Here is a 23,660-nt window from a genome sequence, read left to right on the forward strand (position 1 = left end):
TAGAGATTTCAACAAAAGTAACGACTTGCATTTTCTGGAGTGAATAAATAGTTCGTTCTTTAATCGCTCAGACCAATTCTAACTTAGCAAGCAATTTTTCTGACCAATTCAAACTCGTGACACTACAACCTAATGAGTAAAACACAGAAGAAAGATGTGTCATCTGTTTGTCTTTTTTTATTTTGCAGTACCTACTAGTCTTTCTCTCATATCACATTCAATCTAGTCTGCAAACTCACAACTAAAAAACAAAAACCTTGTGTTGCTGTGGGGCACCACTGCTGCTCAATGCCAGTGCAGAAACTCTCATTTTAAGTTTTTTATAATGTTCAAAGCTTGTAATATTTGTAAAAAATATTGTCAATCTCTCTCAGTACGGAGCACATCGAGAACATGACGCAACTTCTGACGGCCATAGTGAAGAAATTTCCTCTGATTATCCCAGAGAAAAGTAAGTTTAACTTCAAAGATTTTAAAGTCAGCATGAAATGAAAATTCATCCTAGTTCATTTCTAAATGCATGTTATTCATCCATGCATACACTGGTTTTCAAAAGTTTGGGGTTAGTAACATTTTTTGAAATAAGTCTCTTATGCTCACCAAGCATTTATTTGATCAAAAATACAGTAAAAACAGTAATATTGTGAAATATTATTACCATTTAAAATAACTATTTTCTATTTTAATATATTTTAAAATGTAAGTTGTTCCTGTTTTGGCAAAGCTGAATTTTCAGCATCATTACTCCAGTCTTCAGTGTCACCTGATCCTTCAGAAATCATTTTAATATGCTGATTTGGTGCTCAAGAAACATTTCTTATTATTATCAATGTTGAAAATCATTGTGCTGCTTAACATTGTGAAAACCTTGATGCTTAGAAAGTTAAAAAGAACAGCATTTGTTTGAAATGGATTTAAATTTTTTTCTAACAATGTGAAAGTCTTTACTTTTACTTTTGATCAATTTAATGCATCCTCCTCGCTGAATAAATGTGATGAATTTCTTTTAAAAAATCATAGTAACCCCAAATCTTTTGAAAGATGGTGTGTTTCTTTTTTTTCTTTTCTTTTTTCACCACATAATTTTTAATCAGAATGTCATAACTTTTCCAGTGAAATGACAGACGTATACAAGCATTCTTCAATCATTTAGTCGACTTTAGGGCTTAGTGCGATTATGAATTCGTAAATGCTGCGATTATTATTATTATTTTTTTTTTTTTTATGCGCAGCTTGTCAGTGAAGCACGGCTCTGTGATCAGTAGTAAATGCTGCTCCATCTAAAAGTGCTGCGCTTAGTCGGTTATAACATGCATTTGAAAAAGCAACACGCGTCAGACATCTTTCCAAACATGAGAAGCATTTACGAACCTCTTGTCCACCAAAAGACAACATTTAATAACCTGTTTTTACTCCAAACTCACTTCATAATGCCAGTCGAGTGTTTGAAATAACATCCTTCTGTGAGATGATGTAGCTTCTTACACAGAGTAAGGCACACAACAAATTATTTCATAGTATTCTGTACAGTGATAAAGACTATGTCGATTAGCATTGCATTATAAATATACTTTATTATCATGAAAATACCCACAAAGGCTTGAAGAACTCAGATAAAATCATATATTGTCGTAGTCATGTGTTTATTAGTTGTGTTTAATCAATCAAAGCATTTCAGTCTTCTGTTTATTCAGGGATTTCCTGGAACTATGTGCATTATCTTTCTTCTTCTGGGCATATTTTGAGTTTCTGCGCGAGAGCGCCTTCTGGCTTTCAGATGGAACAGCATTTAGCCGTGTTTTACTGACAAGCTGCTCATAAAAAATTGCAGCCAATTGCCAAATTGCGTGTGGTTTAATTTCGATTAATTGTGCAGCCCTAGTCCACTTAAATAATGTAAATGTACCCTGAACCAGACCAACAGAGGTATGTGTGTGTGTGTGCTTTACAGATGAGGACTCTCATCCATTCTGCGCCACCTCTGTGGATCAGTACTATTCATGGAACATTGGCAAACGCAGAGCTGCAGAGGTACAGGAGTGTTTGTGTTTCATCTAGTCTGAGTACTTCTGTAAGCTCTTTTGGATTGTGTTCATTTAATTTGTGTCTTTCTCTCTGTGTAGTTGCAGCGAGCAGTGGCTGTGCGCCGTGTTTGCGCTGATCTGTTAGAGAGAACACCTCGGCTTCAGGCCCTCACGCTACCCAGAACTAAAGAGGTGCTCCACTGGTGCCGTCTCCGTGGTTACACACCCCCTGACCCTGAACCCCAGCGCACAGAGGAGGACTCAATTGAGGACATACTCACACAAATCGACAGTGAACCGGGTGAGTGTGTAGTTTATGTAACGACACACATGCTTGTGTCCAGTAGGGTGTGTGTGTGTGTTTTGAACCCGTAGTTGAGGTTAATTCATCATGTCCTCTGTTTCTCTCAGCTATCCAGAGCTTTGACTTACACAAGACTTGGCACAGACAATGCAGTAGTGTTCTTTCTCACTCTCTCAGTGATGGTGCATTAGCCTGTATAATGATGAGATAATCAGTATTCAGAGTTGGGCATGAATTCAACTCTCAGAATTCATAGTTCAGTCATAAGCACCTGAAATTCAACACCAGCTCTGTTTCAATCCCTACTGATCTTCCTACCTAGACAGCATTTTAGGGCATCTTAAATATGCTCCAGATGCTATTCCACACAGTTTTTACTGCCTCATAAGATATCAAAATTATGCTGCCTTATCCACCTTCTTCCTAACGAGCCGGCACTTCCGGTTTGGGTTTAATTTACGATATATGCTATATATCTAATGATTATTAAATTAGAATGCACTAAGAATCTTTTGTTTTTTCACCAAATTCTCACGTCTCTTTCCAGGTTTGCTTTCGCACGGATGCTTTAAAATTTAATTTTCTCTGATTTTTTACTTCTAATCCCTATTAGCAGTGTTTACTGGAATGTTTCTAAAGCAGATAAATACAATAATTATTGTCGGTCAAAATGGACAGATTCGGACAGATTTCTGAGGCAGCGTAACGGTTTAATGATCTACAGCAAAATAGCGCGAGCTTTGGTGATATCTAAGCAAATATTTAATTACTACAATAGTAATTTCTCGCTAGAAACGACATCAAAAGTGGAAAACAATGGTCAAAAAACGTATATTTACAAATAAACTGACCACCAGCTGTAACTTTCAGATGCCATCTTTATTTTTTAGCTCAACTGTCAGAGAATGGAAAGCACAGAATTGTGGGATATCAAAGGCAGCGAAGGATCATACATCGATGCTGCCTTCAAGGCAGTATTTTTTAGTTTTCGTATGTAGCCCATGTAGCTACGCCTGAGTTTAACGGAAGTTATTCAAAGCATCATGAGGTGTAGGAAAAAGGTGGATAGTAAAGCTCATTTTGGCCAAAATTTATGCTGCATTTAATGCAAATTTTGCGTAAAAGGCTGTATACGATTAAACTGATGGTGAATCTAAGAAAAACAAAATGTTGATTATAAATATATTTTATTTAGTACTGAAAAACATGCCATTTACATCCAGTGGACTCTTTCACCCAAATTTTTTTTTTTGTTGTTGTTGTTTTTTTTACTAATAGAGTGTTGAGTCATTAGCTTAGCAATGTGCTGACGTCATACTCTATTGGTATCGACTGTGAGGCATAATGCACCTCATGTGAGTGCTGTTTGTTTGAACAGAGTGACCACTAATGGAGATGTTGTCCATAAGGAGTGTTTTTAAATTAATCACTAATGAGGTTTATTTTCAGTTAGCATGCTGCCTTAGAAAATATCCCGTGCAGACAGTAGATGGCGAGGATACTCACCAAGGAGTCTTGTTTGTTGTACTTTTTTTTTTTTTTTTCTCCTTCTTCATTAATGTACTTTCTTAGGTTGCTTTTGTAAAGTTATTGTACAGAGTAAAACATCCTTGGGTTTGTAAAAGGCACTATACAAACTATTAATAATAACAGTAATTGATTATAATAATTAGGCACTATATAACTAATAATAATAATAAATTCATATAATAAACATTAGTTTATATACAAACTATTATGATTAATTATTATTACTAATAATTTATTAATTAATTATAATAATTATTAGGCAAAATACAAATTATTATTATTAATAAAAAATAATAGTATTATTGTTAATAAAAATAATAAATATAGGGCACTTAGTAGTAGTAGTAGTAGTAGTAGTAGTAATAATAATAATGATAATAACAATAAATATTAATTAATTATAATAATTATCAAGCAGTATATAAACTAATAATAATAAAAATAAATTCATACAATAAGTATTAGGCTATATACAAACTATTATTATTAATAAATAATACTAATATATTAATTGTTTATAATGATTATTAAGCAAAATACTAATTATCATTATTGATAAAAATAATAGTATTGTTAATAATAATAATAAAAATGTTTGGAACGGAGCCATACTGTTGATCAAGAGTATTGTTAGTCTTTGGTGTGTTTTGTGTAGCTTTGCTAGCTGCTTGTCAGGAGTTGTATGCTGTTTTACACTAACACGTTTGTGTGTGTTTGTGTGTGTGTGTGTGCTTGTTAGAGTGTAGCTCGACTCTGACGGGCTGTGAGGAGTTGTCTCAACGTCTGGAGCAACTTCAGAGGATTCTGAAGGCAGAGCCTGATGAGGAAGATGATGAGCCTCTTGACATCATCAGCGTGAAAGACATAGATGCTGCCAAGGTCAAAGTCAAACTGGAACAGGAAGAGGCCGAACAGGAACCCAAGTTTTTCTTGGGGCGCTGCCCATCGACCCAGTTCATCAGAGACACGGCGGAGCAGGTGAGTGAGATTGAAATTATCTTCGAGTCTGCCTGCCCGCATCCAGACTTTCTGCTGTGTCATACATGTAATAATATGTGTGTGTTGTTAGATCGGTGTCACGCTGCAGCAGGTGGAGGTGGAGAAGAATGTTTTTGCTCCTGTCGTGGAGACCATGATTCTTAAGGTAAATAGTCTGATATTGAGTAATTTGTTTTTAGTTTATGAGAGAAGTTTACTTTATGTACTTTTTGTTATTGTTTTTCACGACAAATCATGATTTGTTGCTCATTCTGCTTTTGTTTGACTTCATTTTACTTTTAGTGAGAACAGACATTTTTCCTGAGAAGGACAGTGTTATGATTGATGCATTTTTAACATGTCAATGCTGAATGTTGTCTAAATCTCTCATAGGCTGTTGAGCAGTTTGCCAGTGAAGTCCTCAGGGAGTCTTTAGCCAATGCCCATGGGAAATCCCAGCAAAACAGGTCAGTGTGTCCGCCTGTATGCCAGTACAAGATTAATCAGGACAGATGGGTAAACCAGCAGGATTCAGAGTGAAAGTAGTCCTAAACTATGTTCTTTTCAGATAGAGCTTGTACCATTATTTCATGGTCAATTTTGATGAACTCTGAGCATTGAACTTCATCTAATGTGATTCTATCATGATTGTGGGAGAAAGTGCTTTATGATAATGTTTAATTATCAGAGCACTGAGAATAGCTCATGAAAATCTGATTTATGTGAGTTGTAGAGCAGCAAAGCCCAGCCCTGAGAGAGAAGAGAAGAGATTGGCTCAGTGCTGCTCTACTTACTCAGCACATCTGCTTTCATTCACATGCCCTGACACACACACACACACACACACACACACACACACACACACACACACACACACACACACAGAGATCGAGCAGAATATTTCATCAGGCTTTTATACATTCTTCTGTAACTGCCTTTTATAATGATGATCTGTCAAGCAGGAACTGGTCGATGTGTCGTACATTTAACAGAAAGCAGCATTTTGACAAGACTCTAAGACCTCTCATTTAATGCTCAAAGGTCAATAACCCATTATACCAAGATAGCAAATGTACCGTGAGATTTCTCTCTGTCTCTTTCCCATCCTTGTTTAATGCCTCTCTTCTTGTCTCCACAGAACTCCGAGAGAGATATCGGCTATGGACGTGCATCAGGCCATTAGCTCTATTCCCACCTGTGATTTTCTGACTAATAGGTAATTTTGCTCTCATTATAGACTTCTCTAAATTTTCTTTTTTTCTCAACTATCAGCAGTGTCTAGCATCAGTGTTCCCACGGTCTTGAACAAGCTGGAAATGTGAGGACATTTTATTGCAGTTTTATTTATTTTTTTAAACCTCTGTCTCTGATAGGTACATGGGCATCATGGTAAAGGATGAAAGCCACGCTGACTAACTTCTCCCCTTGGCATCTGACCACAGGTGGACTAACACACACTTACATTGTGTAAAGATGGACAATGTGCAAGGGCTGACCAATCACAGGTGCAAATATCCTCTGACTTGCCCATGTCTTAATGGAGGTCAGCCAGTGTTAGGACAAGAGCTCTACTGAGCTCAAGGGAAAGTCACCAAACGGATAGTAACATAATCTTGACATGCAGCCCGAACAGTGTTTGTTTCGTATGGCTACATCACTCTATTTATTAGTTTTTCACGCTTTCTCCATGAATTCTGTGATATTTATGAGCTATGATCCAGTATATTAATGTAAGCATCAGTACAAAAACTACAGTAGTGTTATGAGCAGGTACAGTAGATGCTTCACGCAGCAGATTCATTAAGACCCTCAATCTCTGCAAATAAAATTCATGATCACATGACCCTGCTCTGCCGTTGACACAGAACTGTTTAGCTTATATTAGTCTTAAAGGAATAGTTCACCTGAAAATTACTTTTCTGGAATGATTTACTGATCCTCATGCTGTTCCGAATCGGTAACAACATGGTGGCAAGTAAATAATGACAGAATTTTCAGTTTTGGTTATTTCTTTAACCAGAAATACAGACATTAAATGAGCCATTGAACATTTAACTACTGTTTTTCTGTTCTTTATCAAGCGGGATTTATTTGGAGAAGGTAATTACTTTTTGTGCAGCTTATGTGAAATCATCCCTGTTCATTATCCCTTTTTTGGGGGTCTTAAATGATCTTCTCATGTGGTTTTAAGAACTTTGGGTGGAGTCCTTTTTGAGTCGCACATCTTCACTAGTTTCACACTTAGGCAAAGAATGTCTACGAAAAGTCTTAATCATGTTGTTTTCATATGAATCATTTTCATACAACTAGGAATTATGAAGGATTGAACTTCAGTGATTGTGGAAGTTTTATTTTTTTGTATTTGTGTCATTTTGAGGGCATTGAGGAAAATGTGCAGATTATCTGCTAAAAAAAAACTATCTGTTGTGTCCTCTGGTTTGGTGGGGTGTTTTGTCATACAACTAGCATCAGTTTCTGTGTGTGTGTTTGCGTTTAAAACACATCAAGCAATGTTTTGGTGTGTTTATGTAGATGGGAACGAATGTATTTCTGTGTTTATTCAGTGTTAAAGTCAGTCTTCACTTGTCTAATCGAACTCCTGGATGTTTTTCCTTCACATTGTGTATCAGAAAATGACTATTCTTGTATTAAAAACTAAGATGGATTTATCTGTCCTGATTTGTTCTATATTTTTTTCCCTCCTGAACTAGTACAAATGAAATGTCACATAGCAAAACAATAACAGGATGAACTTTAGAGGGATGCATGTGTAAGCAGATTTACCCACAACATTTAGCCACTTTTTCAAGTTTTCCTCTGAAAAGATGTTTTGTTTTGTTTTTTTGTGCTGTTTTATAGATGGTTTAAGTCTACTTAATAGGCATGAAAATGTCTCGTGAATAGTTAGGACTTAAATATTTCATTTGCTCTAAATTGCCCTTTACCAATGCAATTTCTATAAATAATTAAAGCTGCAAGCAACATTTATTGGGGTTCAAGCATTTAAGGCCTTTAAGCACATAAAAAGGTATTATATTTTATTTAGCAAGCGTGTAAGCACTTAGATCATAGATGGAAAAGACCATTTACAGCCAATACAGGCAATTTAGTAAGGAAAATATGTTTTTTTTGACAGTTATAGCGCCACCTATTGCCCGATCTCCACCAATTTTTTTTGGGTGTCCTCAGAGTGCCCATACACATGCGTGTTAATTTTGGTGAAAATATCTCATTTCGTTTTGAAGTTATAGATACTTATATATATGAGAGCATAAAAAATGACCCATGAGCGTCTTTGATTGGATTTTTTTGCCACTTCCTATCAAAATTTTGACATTTTGGCTTTGACAATTAGTTAACCAACTTAGTCCGATCGAGACGAAACCAGCGTAGGAAACACGGAACCTAACGGTTTCGAAGATATCTGCAAAAGTTTTTTTAAGCGCTAAATCACAACGTTGCACAAACCATAAGCCAAACCTGGCAAGTCTGGTATAGCGCCACCTAGTGTCCAATCGACACAATTTTTTTTTATCGTGACCAAATATTGAGCCCCTACACGTGTACCGAGTTTGGTGCGAATATCTCATTTTGTTCTTGAATTATAGCCATTTTAGTAAAAGTGGCACCGCTCTCATCATACGTTCACCTTAGCGACCGTGAATCAAAATTTCATTTTTTTTTTTTTTGATAAATTATTGATATCCAGAGAACATTTCTGCACTGGTTTGGACTAGTTCGTAAAAGTAGGTTTTGGACAAAATTCAAAATGGCAGAAAATTTTCTCAGGTGGAAATAAAATCGGAGATGTACGTTTGAGCCAAGGGTTACAATGATATAAGACTCGAGTCTACGACAAACGGTCTATGAGTTATGAGCGATTTTGAACTTTTGATCGCTGTAGCGCCACCTATTGGCCGATTGGGGTCATACTCTGTCAACTTCTCCCCAAATTGAATGCCAAGTTTCAAGTCTCTAGGCCTTATGGTTTGGTCTGCATGAAGAAAAATAATAAAAATCCTTACAATTACAATAGGGTTTCAGCACTACGTGCTTGAACCCCTAAAAATAAATAAAATAAATTATAAAATAAAGACATGGAAATGTCTGTTGTAAATAGTCAATCTCAGCACTTTTCATTTGCTTTGAATTGCTCTTTATAGAGCAATTTCTATAATATGATTTTGTCTTTAATAATCAACGTGTCAAAAGTCATAGAAATTCATTGGTCAAAGGTGTAGAAACCCTGTATCATCATTATTGCCGTTTTATTTATTTGCATAAAAATGGTAGTTTCAAGAACATGTGAGGTGTTTTTAAATTATAAATATTTGTAAGATGTGAATCGGCCAAATATGAAAGCAAATTTTAAGAATTTCATTTTTATTTAAACAGTTTTGCCATATTTTCCCCATTTATATCTCAACCACATTTACAAAAAAAAATTGGACAGCCCAGAAATCAGTGAAAGATTCTTAATGTGTTACAGTCTCTATGTGGGTTTCATAAAGGGCTAGTGAGTCTGGAGCAAGAAAGGTGATTAGAAGTACCAGGCATCCTCAGGCAGACATTAACAGATCGATAAAGGCAAACCAACATCACTATATACAAAATAATGCTATTAACAAAGCTTTGTACAGGATACACACACACCCAGAGTTACCAGATTACGTTTTTCTTTTAAACATTTCTAAATGTGCATATTCAGTCGATTCATAAAACTATTAGGAAACATGCAGATATTCATTCAGCAGGGACAGGGCGAGCAGAATTTGAGGCCTGAAAACTTTCTCAGTCACACACACACACTTTCTCTCACTCTTAAACCTTACAAACATATCCTTCCAGTAGATGGTTGACATTTGAAGCATACATTCTCTTGCATAGATTTTACATTGTGTAAATTTCCAGCAAAACTCCTCTGGTTCTGTAATTTCTTCAGTGGAATGATTTAGAGAAGCCTGTTTTACTGATTTTGCTCTTCATTGAAACCGTCTCTATTCATCCTCAGGCATTTTCTTCCTCTGATTGTCCTAGTCTCTCAGAATAACTCCAGTTTCCCAACATTCAGATGTCTCTTTAGTCATTCCTTCTTTTTCGAAATGGTTTTCTCTTCTAGTGAAAGGCTGAATCAGACGTGAATGTGGGGAGCTTGATGGATCATATGTTGAAGATCCTGGATTTGCTTTGAAAGACGGCAGAGGGATTTGGTGACAATTTAGTCTTCGGCTCCTGTCACACATAAGAACATTTTTGTTAAAAACATCAATGACTTTTGTCAAAATCTGTTAAAAAAAAAAAAAATAATAATAATATTAAAATAATAAATATATGAAAAAACAGTAGTATTGATGAAATATTATTACCCTTCAAAATAATCATTTTCTGTTTTAATATATTTTAAAATGTAATTTATTACTGTGATAGAAGAGTTGAATTGTTTTTTGTATTTTTTTTAATGTGCTGCTTTGGTAAGTACATTTAAAGGGATAGTTCACCAAAAAATAAAAATTATCCCATGATTTACTCACCCTCCAGCCATCCTATGTGAATATGACTATCTTCTTTCAGACGAACACAATCAGAGATATATTTAAAAATATACTTAGTCCTCCAAGGTTTATAATGGTTGTGAATGGGGGGCCTGTTTTGAAGTAAAAAATAATGCATCAATCCATAAAAAAAGTAATCCATACAACTCCAGTGGGTTAATAAAGGCCTTTTGAAGCAAAGCGATTCGTTTTTGTAAAAAATTCAAATAACTAGCTTCCGGCAGATGACCATATGCAGAATGTGCAAGTCGATTTGGGCGGAAGAGCAACCTTTGACCCAGACGCAATAACGAACGCGGAGGCGCTGAGGAGAGAGCAAAACAAAACATCGGTCACGAATTACAAGTCTAAAACAAGAAAATTTTAAAGACAAATGTCAGCAGATTTCGATATAAGAGAAGAGGAGCTTAAATTTGTCGCTCAGCAAGAGACGTCTAATCTTACAATACTCCTGCATCCTGCGTCATACATTGCGTTAGAGGATTACTCATTTGGCGCAAGTCGACTTGCACATTCTGCGTATGGTTGCCTGCCGGTAGATAGTTATTTGAATTCATAAAGTTTTAAATATGGATATTTTTCTTATAGAAACGCATCGCTTTGCTTCAGAAGGTCTTTATTAATCCCTTGGAGTCATATGGATTACTTTTTTTTTTATGGATGGATGCATTATTTTTGTCTTCAAAACACGGCCCCCCATTCACAACCATTATAAACCTTGGAGGACTAAGGATATTTTTTAAATATATCTCCAATTGTGTTCATCTGAAAGAAGATAGTCATATACACCTAGGATGGCTTGAGGGTGAGTAAATCATGGGGTAATTTTCAATTTTGGGTGAACTATCCCTTTAAATTCACAATTTTCATCTAAAATGTAAGTTGAAAAAGAACCATCAGGTCATGGAACACTCCCCTCTTCTTCTGCGGCACAAGGTGTTGTGGGACATATTAGCCCAAAATGCATACACGCTTCAAAAATCCACTGGGAATAGTATTCCATTTGGGCACCATTAGCATATTAAGTACTATGATTTGGGATGTGCTTATCCAAGTCACACATTATAGTATATAGTCTCCTTTCACCATGCCGCCATCTATTTTTTGTCCTTTGTCTTGTTCTCTCTCTCTCTCTCTCTCTCTCTCTCTCAGATTGTTTCATTTTCTGGCTAGAGTACATCTAAGAAGAGTTCGCTATATGAGAAGCCATGCAGTGAGGTGAAAATTAGATTTATCATCTACTAAATCTTCTTCTCTCACACACACACTCACACTGTTTAGCCTTTCTAGAACTCGACACTCTCAGTCACACAGACTTAATGAAAGCAGCAGACATTGTTCATACCTCAGGTCTTCAGCTACTTACTAACACTGGAAATGCTTTATGAATAAATAATGCTGCGTTCACGCCGTGTCGTAATTGTGTGCATATGATGGACACTTTAACATGACGAATATAGTAGGTACGGATTACGGATCACACTACACATATTCATGGTATATAGAACATACTTTTTTTAGCAGTCACAAAGTAAATACTTACTCAAAATAAGTCATAATAATAATAATACCTACTCAAGAGAGTATGCTATTTTGGACGCAGCCAGAAAATAACAAATTCACGTTGTACTTGAAGCACGTGAAGGCTTTTTACAGTTCAGAATAGTTATGGTAATTCAGACATGGCGTGAACGGACCTTAATGTTGTGAACAGTATGCAAATTTGGCCATTGAGACTGCCAAGACTTAAAAGGTAATATAATTATTTCTCAAATAACAAGAGGGTATCACTTGTTTTGAAAGACTTTTGCACAGTATATGCACTACAGTTCAAAAATATTAAGCAGCACAACTGTTTTCCGCATTGATATTAAGAAATGTTTCTTGAGCAGCAAATCTGCATATTACACTGATGAAGGATCATGTGACACTGAAGACTGGAGTAATGATGCTGAAAATTCAGCTTTCACATCACAGGAATAAATGACATTTTGATGTCAACTTAAAAGCTTATATAATATGTTTAACTCATTTAAGGTTACATTACAGCTTATGAAACCCTGGGATTTATTCACTGTGAAATCTGCGCAGGTTTGATGTCTATAACAGTTTCTCAAAGTCTTGCTCCTGGAAACCTGCACATTTTGAATTGTTTTATGTAACACAGTTGATCCAACTCAACAGTTCATCAGCAGAGTGATCCATGACCTCATTTAGGGTACGTTTACACAACAATGATGTACTAAAAACGGAAAAGTTTTTCATTTGCATTTTTCGCCTACAGGCGAAAACGTTTTCAAAATGATCCCCATTCACACGGATCGTTCGCCACGAAAACGACCAAAAACGCTGTATGCCAGGCCAGTAGTTGGCAATGTCACTTTGTAAAGAAACACTACGTGCCTATAGACTGAACACGTAATACTTATGTCACTGTTTTCACAAATTCACATTTTTGTAGTTTACACGGAGACGATAATGGTACTGTTTTCAAAAAACTGCACTTTAAAACCAATGAATGGTCAAAACTCATAAAAGTTTTACGTTTTTAGTTTGGTGTCGTGTAAATGGCCTCAGTGAGATGACTATAATGCAATGAATTATTTTTAATAACAAACAGTATATGATTACATTTTCTTGATTTCATGGAGGTTGTAATAAACTATGGAAGCTTGTTTCATCCAGAGAATAAAAAATGAGGGTACGTTTACATGACAACGATGTATGAAAAATGGAAAAGTTTTTCCCTTTGTGTTTTTTGTGTACAGACGGCAATGTTGTCAAAGTGATTCCTGTTCATATGGATCTGCGAAAACGATTAAAAACGCTGTATTATTCATGCCAGGCCAGTAGATGGCGATGTCACTTTGTAAAGAAACTCTACACGCCTATCCACCCTATTCCTACGCCCCATGACGCTTTGCGCGAATTATGGGTGTAACTTCCGTTAAGCTGTAAACGGTCACGTTTTTTTTTTTTTTTTTTTTTTTTTTTTTTTTTTTTAAACTGGGTACAATGAGATGACATTATTCTACTCACCCTTCAACCAACGAACATTAAAAGGACATTTAAAAGTGTAAAAGCATCAACAAAGTACTTTCATCAGGCCATGAAAAAGCGTGATTCTTTCCACAGCAATAACGGACGGGTAAACATAACTATAGTGATATATATCTGTATTATGTAATATACATTGCCTTAATAAAAAAATGTTAATGAACTTCAGCATTGCGTGATACTATTTCAAAGTGATTTCCATCATTTTTACAGATAATAAATTGTATTTACCTGTGAAAACAAACCTGGAAAGAGACGTGAGGCTTTGAGGAGAAAAACGAGAGATCCTTCATGCATTCCAGTGAATTATAAATCAGGAGAACAGACCACAAATGTGCAGTATATGTTGTCCTTTTTCATACTATTACAAGAGCTCTTGCCATAGATATTCTTGTTATAAAATGTTACGTTAAAATACCAAGCGTTACGTTATTCTCATGATGTCTGAATATAAAACATGAAAAAAAAATTGACAGCTCATTCAGTCAAACTGATGGATATGCTTTATTTGTAGGGAAACTTTATGATTTGAAATGATTCATTTCAGTCTTTTTAAATGGAAGTTCCCCAAACCGGAAGTGCAACCCATAATTCGAAACGCAGTAGGGTAGTCAGGAATAAGGTGGATAGACTGAACACATAATACGCATGTGCATGACGTCACCGTTTTCACAAACTCGAGTTTTTGAAGTTTACACAGACAATAACAGCACTGTATTCAAAAACTTCCACTTTGAATCCTGTTTTCAAAAGTTTGCGTTTTCAGTCCCCCAAAACATCATTGTTATGTAAATGAACGATAACGATAATGAAAAAGCATGAAAAGTTTTCATTTTTAGTTGAAAACGGTGTTGTGTAAACGGCCTCTGAAAAAGGTGATTGTGACTTTTCTCACAATTGCTACTTTATATCACAATTCTGAGAAAAAAATGTCGGTAACACTTTAGAATAACTCACGCTATGAAGCATTAGTTAAGCATTAGTAAATAGTTAGTTCATCATTTATAAAGCATTAATAGACATTAATAAGCAGTTTATAAATACACCTATAAATTCTTTGTTCTTGATTTATAAGCATATCTATAATGTGTTTAATAAATGTATTTTCATACTTTATTAATGATCAATTTAACATTTCTAAATTAAGTATTACATTATTTACAAACCAGTTACTTAGGAGTTGTCAGTGGTTCATAAGATCATTTATAAAGTGTAACTAAGTGATTAATAAACAATTTAAATGTACATTTATGCATCTTATTATTTAGACATATAGTAATAGTTACTCAGTGTGTTAATAAATGCTTTATTAATACATATTCCTACTGTAATTCATGATTAATTCAGGTAGTTATAAAACATTTAGTAGTTGTCAGTTAACTATTTTTGTGAGCTCATCTAAAGACTATTCATGCCTCGTAAAGCTTTTATAAAGGAGATTTAAAGGATACAGAACATAGAAATATTTATTTCAAGGAAAAAAATGAAACTTTACGATGGGTAACTTGATATAAAATTAAAAGTAAACCTCTGCAATTTCACAGAAAGTAAAAATCCCTGTACTCCTCCAGAAAACATAACTGCAGTAAAATGAAACTAAGCTTTTGCAATCTGATATAAAAATACATTTCTGTAAAGTGTAAACATTGCTGAATAAAATTTTACCAGTGCCAACACTGGATTACAGGAGTGCCAAAATACAACAAATAATGTTTTTATAAAACATTAATAATGTAATAAAATATTTCACAGTGTCAAAACTACCTCAGTACTAACTTTAAAACATTAGAGAACAGCAGTGCAGAAGATCGCTGAGCCTTTAAATCTTCTTTGTAAAGCTTGAATAGTCCTCACTTTAGATGAGCTCACAACAATAGTTAACTGACAACTACTAAATGTTTTATAACTACCTGAATTAATCATGAATTACAGTAGGAATATGAATTAATAAAGCATTTATTAACACACTGAGTAACTATTACTATATGTCTAAATAATAAGATGTATAAATGTATGTTTAAATATCATTTACTTACACTTTATAAATGATCTTATGAACTACTGATAACTCCTAAATAACTGGTTTGTAAATAATGTAATACTTAATTTAGAAATGATAAATTGATCATTAATAAAGTATGAAAATACAATTATTAAACACATTATAGATATGCTTATAAATCAAGAACAAAGCATTTATAGGTGTATTTATAAACTGTTTATTAATGTCTATTAATGCTTTATAAATGATGAATTGACTGTTTACTAATGCTTCATAGTGTGCAGTTATTATAAAGTGTTACCAAAAAGTCAGACTTTTTTACTCACAATTGCGAGTTTATATCCAGCTATTCTGACTTCTTTCTCAGAACTGAGATATAAATTCGCAATTGCGAGAAAAAAAAAAAATCAGAATTCTGAGATAAAAAGTTGAAATTGCTTTTTTTTAATACTGTGGCAGAAATAAGCTTCCATAATAAACTGGTGGTCTTATAGAAAAAAAAAATAATGAAAAATGACCACTTAAAGAATTAAGAATGATCATCTGGTTTTTAAGTGTTTAAGAACAGTGGACGGTCAGTCTGCCTTTTACAATTAAATTAGATGCATCATCTGGAGGGAGAATGAGAGGGCAGGACGAGCTGTGTGTGAGTTAAACCCTTGGGACGGCTAAAATAATGCCATCTGGCTCAGTCACGCAAGTCTCCAGTGTACTAGACTCTATCAGTACAGTTACACACACACATAACACACAAAATGTAAGCCTCATGGACATAAAAATGAAAAAAAAAAAAACTTTATAAAAACAATATAGAAGAAAGAAGGTCCCTCTAATATGATTTGAAATAGACCACAAGCCTACTACTTAGTATGCCAAAAGCTGCATGTTCAACATTATCAGGGTTCTCGCAATCATGTGTTAAAATCTCTCATGAAGATCCAACTACAGTCATAGAGGGATATGAGACCTGTACAATCATCATAAAAAAATACATCAGACTAGTGGATCTATATGACAGCCTGACAAATGGAGCAGTGCAGAGGTTATGAAGGGAAAAGTTACAACTCAATAACAGAGCCATTTAAACCTGACACCAGGAGCACAATTACTACACCCACCACAAATTATCACAGATCTGCCTCAGACTCCTGGCATTGGGTGTTTCTTTCCTCACTGGTCATGCATGAGGTATGACAGCATACATGGGTTATCCAGAGAGTAATTAGGACTAAATGAAGCCTAATTAGTGCATACTTTACTGCAGAGGTCTTCAATCCTGCTCGTTTGGCGGACAGTGGGTCTCCAGGAGCAGGGTTAAAGAGCTCTGCTTTACTGACTGATGTGCAAAAGCTTCAGCAGTTTCACAGTTAGTTTAGATTATTATCGACAGGTAGCACTCAGACTAGATTCACATAACGGGACACAGGAGCGGGTCACTGATTACATAACCCCAGTGAATCAGTGCTAGTCGATACAGAGAAAACGACTTTTACCAGATCAGCCCCAAAGACTGTGACCTAAAACTCTCATTTGTCCCAGAAAGGGATCATTGTTAAATAACCGATGTCATTTAATTGCATATTAGGCTTGATTTCACAGATGAACCTAAAAGGTTACGCAAATCAATATCTCTGCTTATATAATTCTGGGTTAAATACAATTTAAACTCTGGCATGCTGATGATGATTACCACAGAAACTCATTCTGACTTGTCAAAATGTTACGGTAACTAATGACGTCGGTAAGTTCATCTACCTAGAAAAGTAAACCCACTTCAAAAGGATGATTTGTCAACTTTACAGCTCAAATATCAAACATGAATAATTTATGTAAATGCTTTCACAACTATAATATTTGCATATTTCTGCTAAAACCATCCTGTACTTTTGCCCTGTAGGCTTTCATTTCATGTTTATTAATGTTAGAATTTTAGGAGTATTAAAATGTATTCAATTAATTTCAGTCTGTTCCTCACATAATCATATTTATAAATAATAAAACAATTTTTAATTTTTTAAAATATATTTTAAAATATTTTATATGTGTATTATCTGTTTTAATATTTTACTTAAATTGTTTATTTTATATTTTATGCTATTTTAGTGGCCTATATTTTGTACATAAATATTTGAAAATTTCTGTCCATATTATTATTATTACTATCAGTAAATGTAGTAGTAATTAATTTCTTCATTAGTGCTTTGTTGTTGTAATATACTACTTTATGACTATATTCTAAGTTATTATTATATTCTATAAATGCAGGTAAAAACAGAAATATTGTGAAATATTATTATTATTTAAAATAGCTGTTTTCTAATTTAATATATTTTAAAAATGTAATTTATTTCTGTGATGTAAAGCTGAATTTTCAGCATCATTTCTCCAGTCTTCAGTGTCACATGATCCTTCAGAAATCATTCTAATATGATGATTTGATGCTCAAGAAACATTTCTTATTATTATCAATGTTGAAAACAGTTGTGCTGCTTCATATTTTTGTGGAAACAGTGATATTTTTTGTGAGGATTCTTTGATGAATAGAAAGTTCAAAAGAACAGCATTTATTTAATTTTTTATTATTATTTGGTAACACTTTAAAAGTCTATACTGTCACTTTACACATCAATTTAATGTTCTTGCTGAATACAAGTATTAATTTCTTAAAATATATACAGTATATATAGATTAATGTGTGTGTGTGTATATATATATATACTATAGTAATAACAGTAAATGATGCATATTTACAAGTAACTAACCCTAAACCAAACCCTAACCATAACTCTATAGTAAGTACATGTAGTTATTTGAGCAAGTACAATGTAACTACATCACCTTAAAATAAAGTGACATAGTTAAAATACCCTATGAAAGTATCCACTTCATTCTCATTCTGCTGAGCATGCTTGAAATTTTGCACTTTGTTGATCTTTCTGTCACATCAGCGCTCTGTCAGATTTGATCTCCTTCTCTTCTCCTCAGATTGTCATCACACTCACCTCTGGTTTCATGCTGATCTCTGTCCTGTGTGTGTGTGCTTTCTCTGACAGACCGTGTGTGCTGGTCTCCGGAACAATGTCCGTGTGTCTGTGTGCATCTGGGCTGAAGGCGGCCTGGTAGCTGGTCTCCGGCGGGGGCTCATCAGCACCTGTACCCAGGAACGTGGGCCGTTTGTGGGCGGGCTTTTGCGGCCGGGCTCCAGACCAAGGCTGGTACTCCTGTCTGATTCCAGAGAAAGATAAAAATGTATCAGACAGAGAGAGAGAAAGACAGAGAGGAAGCACTGAGGAGCTGCAGATAAGAGCAGCAGATGTCAGGCTGAGTTAAAATCAAGCTGCAAAATGAGAGCAACAGGTGCCCTCCTTCAGTGTTGGGGGTAACGCATTACAAGTAATGGAAGTTATGTAATCAGATTACTTTTTTTTTTTTCAAGTAACTAGTAAAGTAATGCATTACTTTAAAATTTACAACAAAATATGAGTTACTTTTTTAAATAAGTAACACAAGTTACTTTGTTTTCCCATAGACTGACACCTCTCTTGTCGAGAGAAATTAGGATCAAGTTGAGAGGTGTTGAGTGTGCTGTGTGAATACGATGGTTATTGTAGTTTTAGACTACATGTGAACATGCATTTACTCATCTCACTTGCACAAAAACAGATTCAGTATTTCTCAAAATGGATAAAAACAGTGAAATGCAAACTCAGAAAATTACACAAACCTACAATAATTATGTTAAATTACACAAATATACTTTATGCAGCATATTTAATCTCAGTTTATTAAGCAATGTCTTTGCTGCTGACCTTCGATGATCCAATTCAACAATACTAATAAGCTAGTTAAACATCACATTTGTGTTTCATTTTTTTGTTTTTATTGCTGAAGTAAGAGTGTTGAACTCAGACATAATAAATACATAGACGCCCTATTGGCCGCTGGATCGCACGTCAACGGCGCCGCCATATTTGTAGGGGCAACATGCCGTAACTCTCATAAGAAAAGATGCCTGACTATTTTGAGATTTTACAAACCGTCGCATAATCCAAACCACATATCGGGGAATTAGACCTACCTTTCACACGTAAGTCTGAACAGTTGTTTCTGGTTGTATTTGGTCATTATAACATTATTTTGACAGCTAGTTGACCACCAAAGTCAGACTATTAAAAGCTAATGACAACGCTAGTTATCTATGAAAACTGAGATTTTATAACAAATAATATAAAGTTTACATGATTTTTATGAAGTCTGAGATTATATTATAGTTTATATCATTAACTAATCACAATCGCAAGTGAGTCACGTGCAATGAAGCCAGAGGACTTTGACAGGACAACTCAGGCTGTTAACCGACTCATCTCCAAAGAGTAGGTGATTTGATTGCCTGTCATCTAATCGTGGCTCATTTATATTTTTACCCCAATTTAGCCAGTGGAACCAGGACAACACAACCCTCAAAGAAGGCTGTAGAAAGCCTGTCAGTGGACTATTCTCTGCATTTCCAAGAGATCTCGTCTGCCTATTATTATTATGATATTATTATACGACTTACATTGTTATATTATTGTACTATTCACTACTCATTATTTTATTTGCTATTTTTATTTTATTTATATTATTTGCAATTTATGATTTAGGCTACTATCTGCTATTTTATTCAGTTATTATAGGCTACTAATAAAGTTGCCAGACACAGTTAAATATAATGCTGTCCATTTAAAATAGAGACAATTTTGTCTTTTTTTGCACTATGTTATTGCGCTTTTTGTCCAGAAAAGCCGCAGCTTCCCGTTTACTTGCATTTGTTTAACAAGGAGTCTTGCCCCGCACAATATGGCGGACTCGTTGACGTATCGCAGCAACAGTCCAATGCGCCCTCTGTGAATTTGCATTTCCTTCAGCCTGAGGATTATTCGTTTCACTTTTGGTGTGAAAGGGCCTTTAAATTAGGCAACAATAGAACTTTTCTTTTTATTATTAACAGCAAGCAAGAAAACAACAAGCAAGCCCAACCCAGATGAGAAAAAGTACCGCAAACGTAACGCGTTACTTTACATAAGTAACAAAGTAACACAATTAAATACTTTTTAGGGAGTAAGTTACGCAATATTGTAATGCATTACTTTTAAAAGTAACTTTCCCCAACACTGCCCACCATAGATTTACTTAAGCATAACCTGTATGAAAAATCATTCTCACTATCCGTATTAGAAGAGAAATAAAATCTGCAGATTCTATAAAAGGTTTGGGTGAATAATGACTGGAAGTAAAGGTTTCTATGATCATCACAGCACATTCACAGATCACATCCTTTAGAAACCAAAGGCTGCTGAACACAGAAGACTGTTCGTAATTAATTTTGTTCTCATCAGTTAACTCTCTATTTATGTAATTATTTCAGCTTCATTCCGTTTTTTCATGAGCCATCAAATGAAATATGCATGAGAGTGACCACACTGTCTGAAAATCACTGCAATGCACAACCATTACAACCACATCAGTCCCGTTACAGCACCACAGCAAACTATCTTCAAAGAAAGGACACTTTTCTCCGCACAACCGTTGAGAAAAGCTATCAGGCAAATATATTCCCCAGAAATTAATTTTTGTAGGCTACACTACAGTGGACATATGTTTTTTTGTTAATTTCTCAGAGATACCACTGTTTTATAGTGTAGGCTACATTAACATTTTATCGGTCATACAAAATAATAATAAAAATTATTATTATTATTACATTTTATTTTAGTGTCGTAGACTATTTGGTGCATAATAATAGAGAAAATTATTATTATTGTTATTATTATTATGAATGTTTTTTACTCACTACATAAGCTAAAAAAAAAAAAAAAAAAAAAAAAAATTTTATATATTTATCCATATATTATTATAGGGAATTTTTGTCTTATATATTTTACTCTCTAAATAGGCTAAAATAACAAAATATAAATTATACAGATTTGAGAAATTAATATATTATTATAGGGATTTCATCTATGTAATGTGCTTTTACTCATTAAGTAGGCTAAAATAAAAAATCCCATAACCTCCTTTGCTGGATCAGTAAAATATATTTACTCATGATTATGATAATAACTAACTGTTGAGAGTGTGTTGCGGTCAATAAGAGGTGCTGAAGAACAGCTCCCATGAGCCATAGCATGAACATCATCAGTACCTGTATGAGCTGATCTGATCTCCTCCTCTCTGCCTGCTGCTCCGCTCCTGTCTGTCCGCCCGCGGTTGACTCGTGCCGTTAGAGTAACCGTTCACCGGGCTGTCCGTTAAAGTGCCGCCTTTCCCTCCGTTACTAATCCAGGGAAAGTTATCCTTCTTCGGGATGGGCCAGGGTTTGTAATCCTGTTTATACTGGGTGACGCTCGGGAAAGGCACACCCGGGGGATGATAGTCCTCGCGGGGTTTATAACTCGTTTCGGTCCGTCCCCGGTGCGGCCGCCGGACTCCAGCAGCGTGCTCCGGCGTTACGAAGTCGACGCTCGGTGCCGGTTCCGTGGAAACGAGTTTGGTGACGGATCTCACCTCCTGCTCCGCGATGTCCGAGTAGTTCTGAATCGTTAGCGGAACCGACAGATCCGATTTATCGAACTGGTTCCAGAACCGAGCCAAGCAACAGACTCTGCTGATGCACGGCCAAGCCATTGCTATTAAATAAACCAACACAAAAAGCAAAATAAAAAGAAAGAAAACACAGTAAAAAATGCGATGAAGTGCTCGGTTACATGAAGGAATGTGAGAGCGTGCCCGTTCCTCGAGAACTGCGCGAGACCGCTCGGTGTCGGGACATTGTCATTGCACATTCATCTCACGTGATTTGCAGTTGATGCAGAAAAAATAATAATCCATAAAGATCCGAGTCGGTGACCCGTGAGCACCTCACTGCTGTTTCCCCTGACAGAGCTCAACTTAATGCTCTAAAACCCTCTTTTAATCAAAACCTATAGTGCGCTTCTTACCTAGAAGGCTTTTCTGGGCACCATCGGCGCGTGCAGCACTCAGATCGCAACTGATGTCCAAAAATGCTGTCTACACTAACTAAAAGTAGGGTACTACCTTTTTGTTTTGTTTTTTTCTGAATTTATACCATGGTAACATTTTCTAAAGTAGGCATGTATCATCTGCAACGTTGATTAGTTTGGTTATAAAAATCAAATCTAAAAATAATAACTTACAGGGAACGTTCTGGGAACGTTCTCTTTAGGTTGCAAAAAAAGAACCAACAGAGAACGTTCCCAGAACATTCTTATTTTGTTCCCCCCAAAAATAACCAAACGGGAACCATATGGGAACGTTAGGGGAACGTTAGTGTTTTGTTCCCAGAAAACCAACCAAAAAACACATTTATAAAACATTTAAGTATTCAGATTTTAGATGTTGACTAAGATCCTTCTATTATCTTTTGAATCACACAATAATATTTTAAATATCAGTAAGCTTATATAAAATCGTAATTTATTGGGGACTTTCAATTGGGAGGTGGCTGTCCTGAACCCTAACCCCTAAATTTCAATTAATGAAAAAGATATTGAAATATTTTTTGCATTTTTTTCCCCATTGTTGCTTTTAAAAATATATTTTATCATATATTTTATATTAAATCATGAACTTTATGTGAAAAAATCTGTCCCGTATTGTCATGTCACTAACGAAACAGTGTATGTTTTAGTTCATTGGCTGAGACTGATTTTAACCACACCCCTACATTTTTGATCAGGAAATATTCCTGTGTCCCTCTCTCATAGCCTCTCTTTCATAGTAGATAGGTACCATTATTTTAAGTTAAATGTGTTCAAAAGTCTGAAAATCTGTGTGTAACTTTAAGGAACGTCACTACCAAACACCTTTTTTTCTGCAATTAAGCAAACTTTTTTGGGTGTTATTCCATAAAATTTAGTTTTTATGTGTACACAACTGTTCAGAACTGTGCTAGCTAACCATGTGCTGATTAGCATCTTTGAGCTAGGCTCAAAAGTATCTAAAATTGTCACTACCGAAACTTCACCACGTTTCGGTTGTGACTGTGTCGGTAGTGACATCATTGTTTTGGTAGTGACAAAAGGGAACACAATCTTTTATTTGGGGGAAATAAACAAAATTTTTGTACAGTTATGCAAATCATTACAATTTTAGTATGTTTTATTATGCAAATCATTAGTGTTTTAGTATGCAAGTTAAAATTCTGTAATTTG

General features: G+C 35.1%; 2 protein-coding genes across 4 annotated transcripts in view; one reads left to right on the forward strand and one right to left on the reverse strand.

The window, feature by feature from the left end:
* yeats2 (YEATS domain containing 2) overlaps positions 1–7,501 on the forward strand; it is a 38,733-nt gene extending 31,232 nt beyond the window's left edge. For all 3 annotated transcript variants that reach the window (XM_051868474.1, XM_051868493.1, XM_051868482.1), the window contains exons 24-31: positions 375–451; positions 1,952–2,031; positions 2,124–2,325; positions 4,598–4,836; positions 4,928–5,002; positions 5,230–5,303; positions 5,975–6,052; positions 6,210–7,501. In XM_051868474.1, coding sequence (XP_051724434.1) covers positions 375–451; positions 1,952–2,031; positions 2,124–2,325; positions 4,598–4,836; positions 4,928–5,002; positions 5,230–5,303; positions 5,975–6,052; positions 6,210–6,252 — 868 coding nt within the window. In that variant the 3' untranslated portion in view covers positions 6,253–7,501. The remainder of the gene's footprint in view (positions 1–374; positions 452–1,951; positions 2,032–2,123; positions 2,326–4,597; positions 4,837–4,927; positions 5,003–5,229; positions 5,304–5,974; positions 6,053–6,209) is intronic.
* A 1,701-nt stretch (positions 7,502–9,202) lies between these two features.
* Positions 9,203–22,469, reverse strand: map6d1 (MAP6 domain containing 1). The gene is made up of 3 exons (XM_051915795.1): positions 21,632–22,469; positions 18,450–18,672; positions 9,203–10,068 (listed from the first exon to the last, which is right to left on the reverse strand). Exons 1-3 carry the CDS (start codon positions 22,111–22,113, stop codon positions 9,997–9,999), a joined length of 777 nt encoding a protein of 258 aa, XP_051771755.1. The 5' UTR covers positions 22,114–22,469; the 3' UTR covers positions 9,203–9,996.
* Positions 22,470–23,660: the final 1,191 nt, after the last annotated feature.

This window comes from Ctenopharyngodon idella, chromosome 2 (assembly GCF_019924925.1).
Source record: "Ctenopharyngodon idella isolate HZGC_01 chromosome 2, HZGC01, whole genome shotgun sequence".
NCBI classification, from domain to species: domain Eukaryota; kingdom Metazoa; phylum Chordata; class Actinopteri; order Cypriniformes; family Xenocyprididae; genus Ctenopharyngodon; species Ctenopharyngodon idella.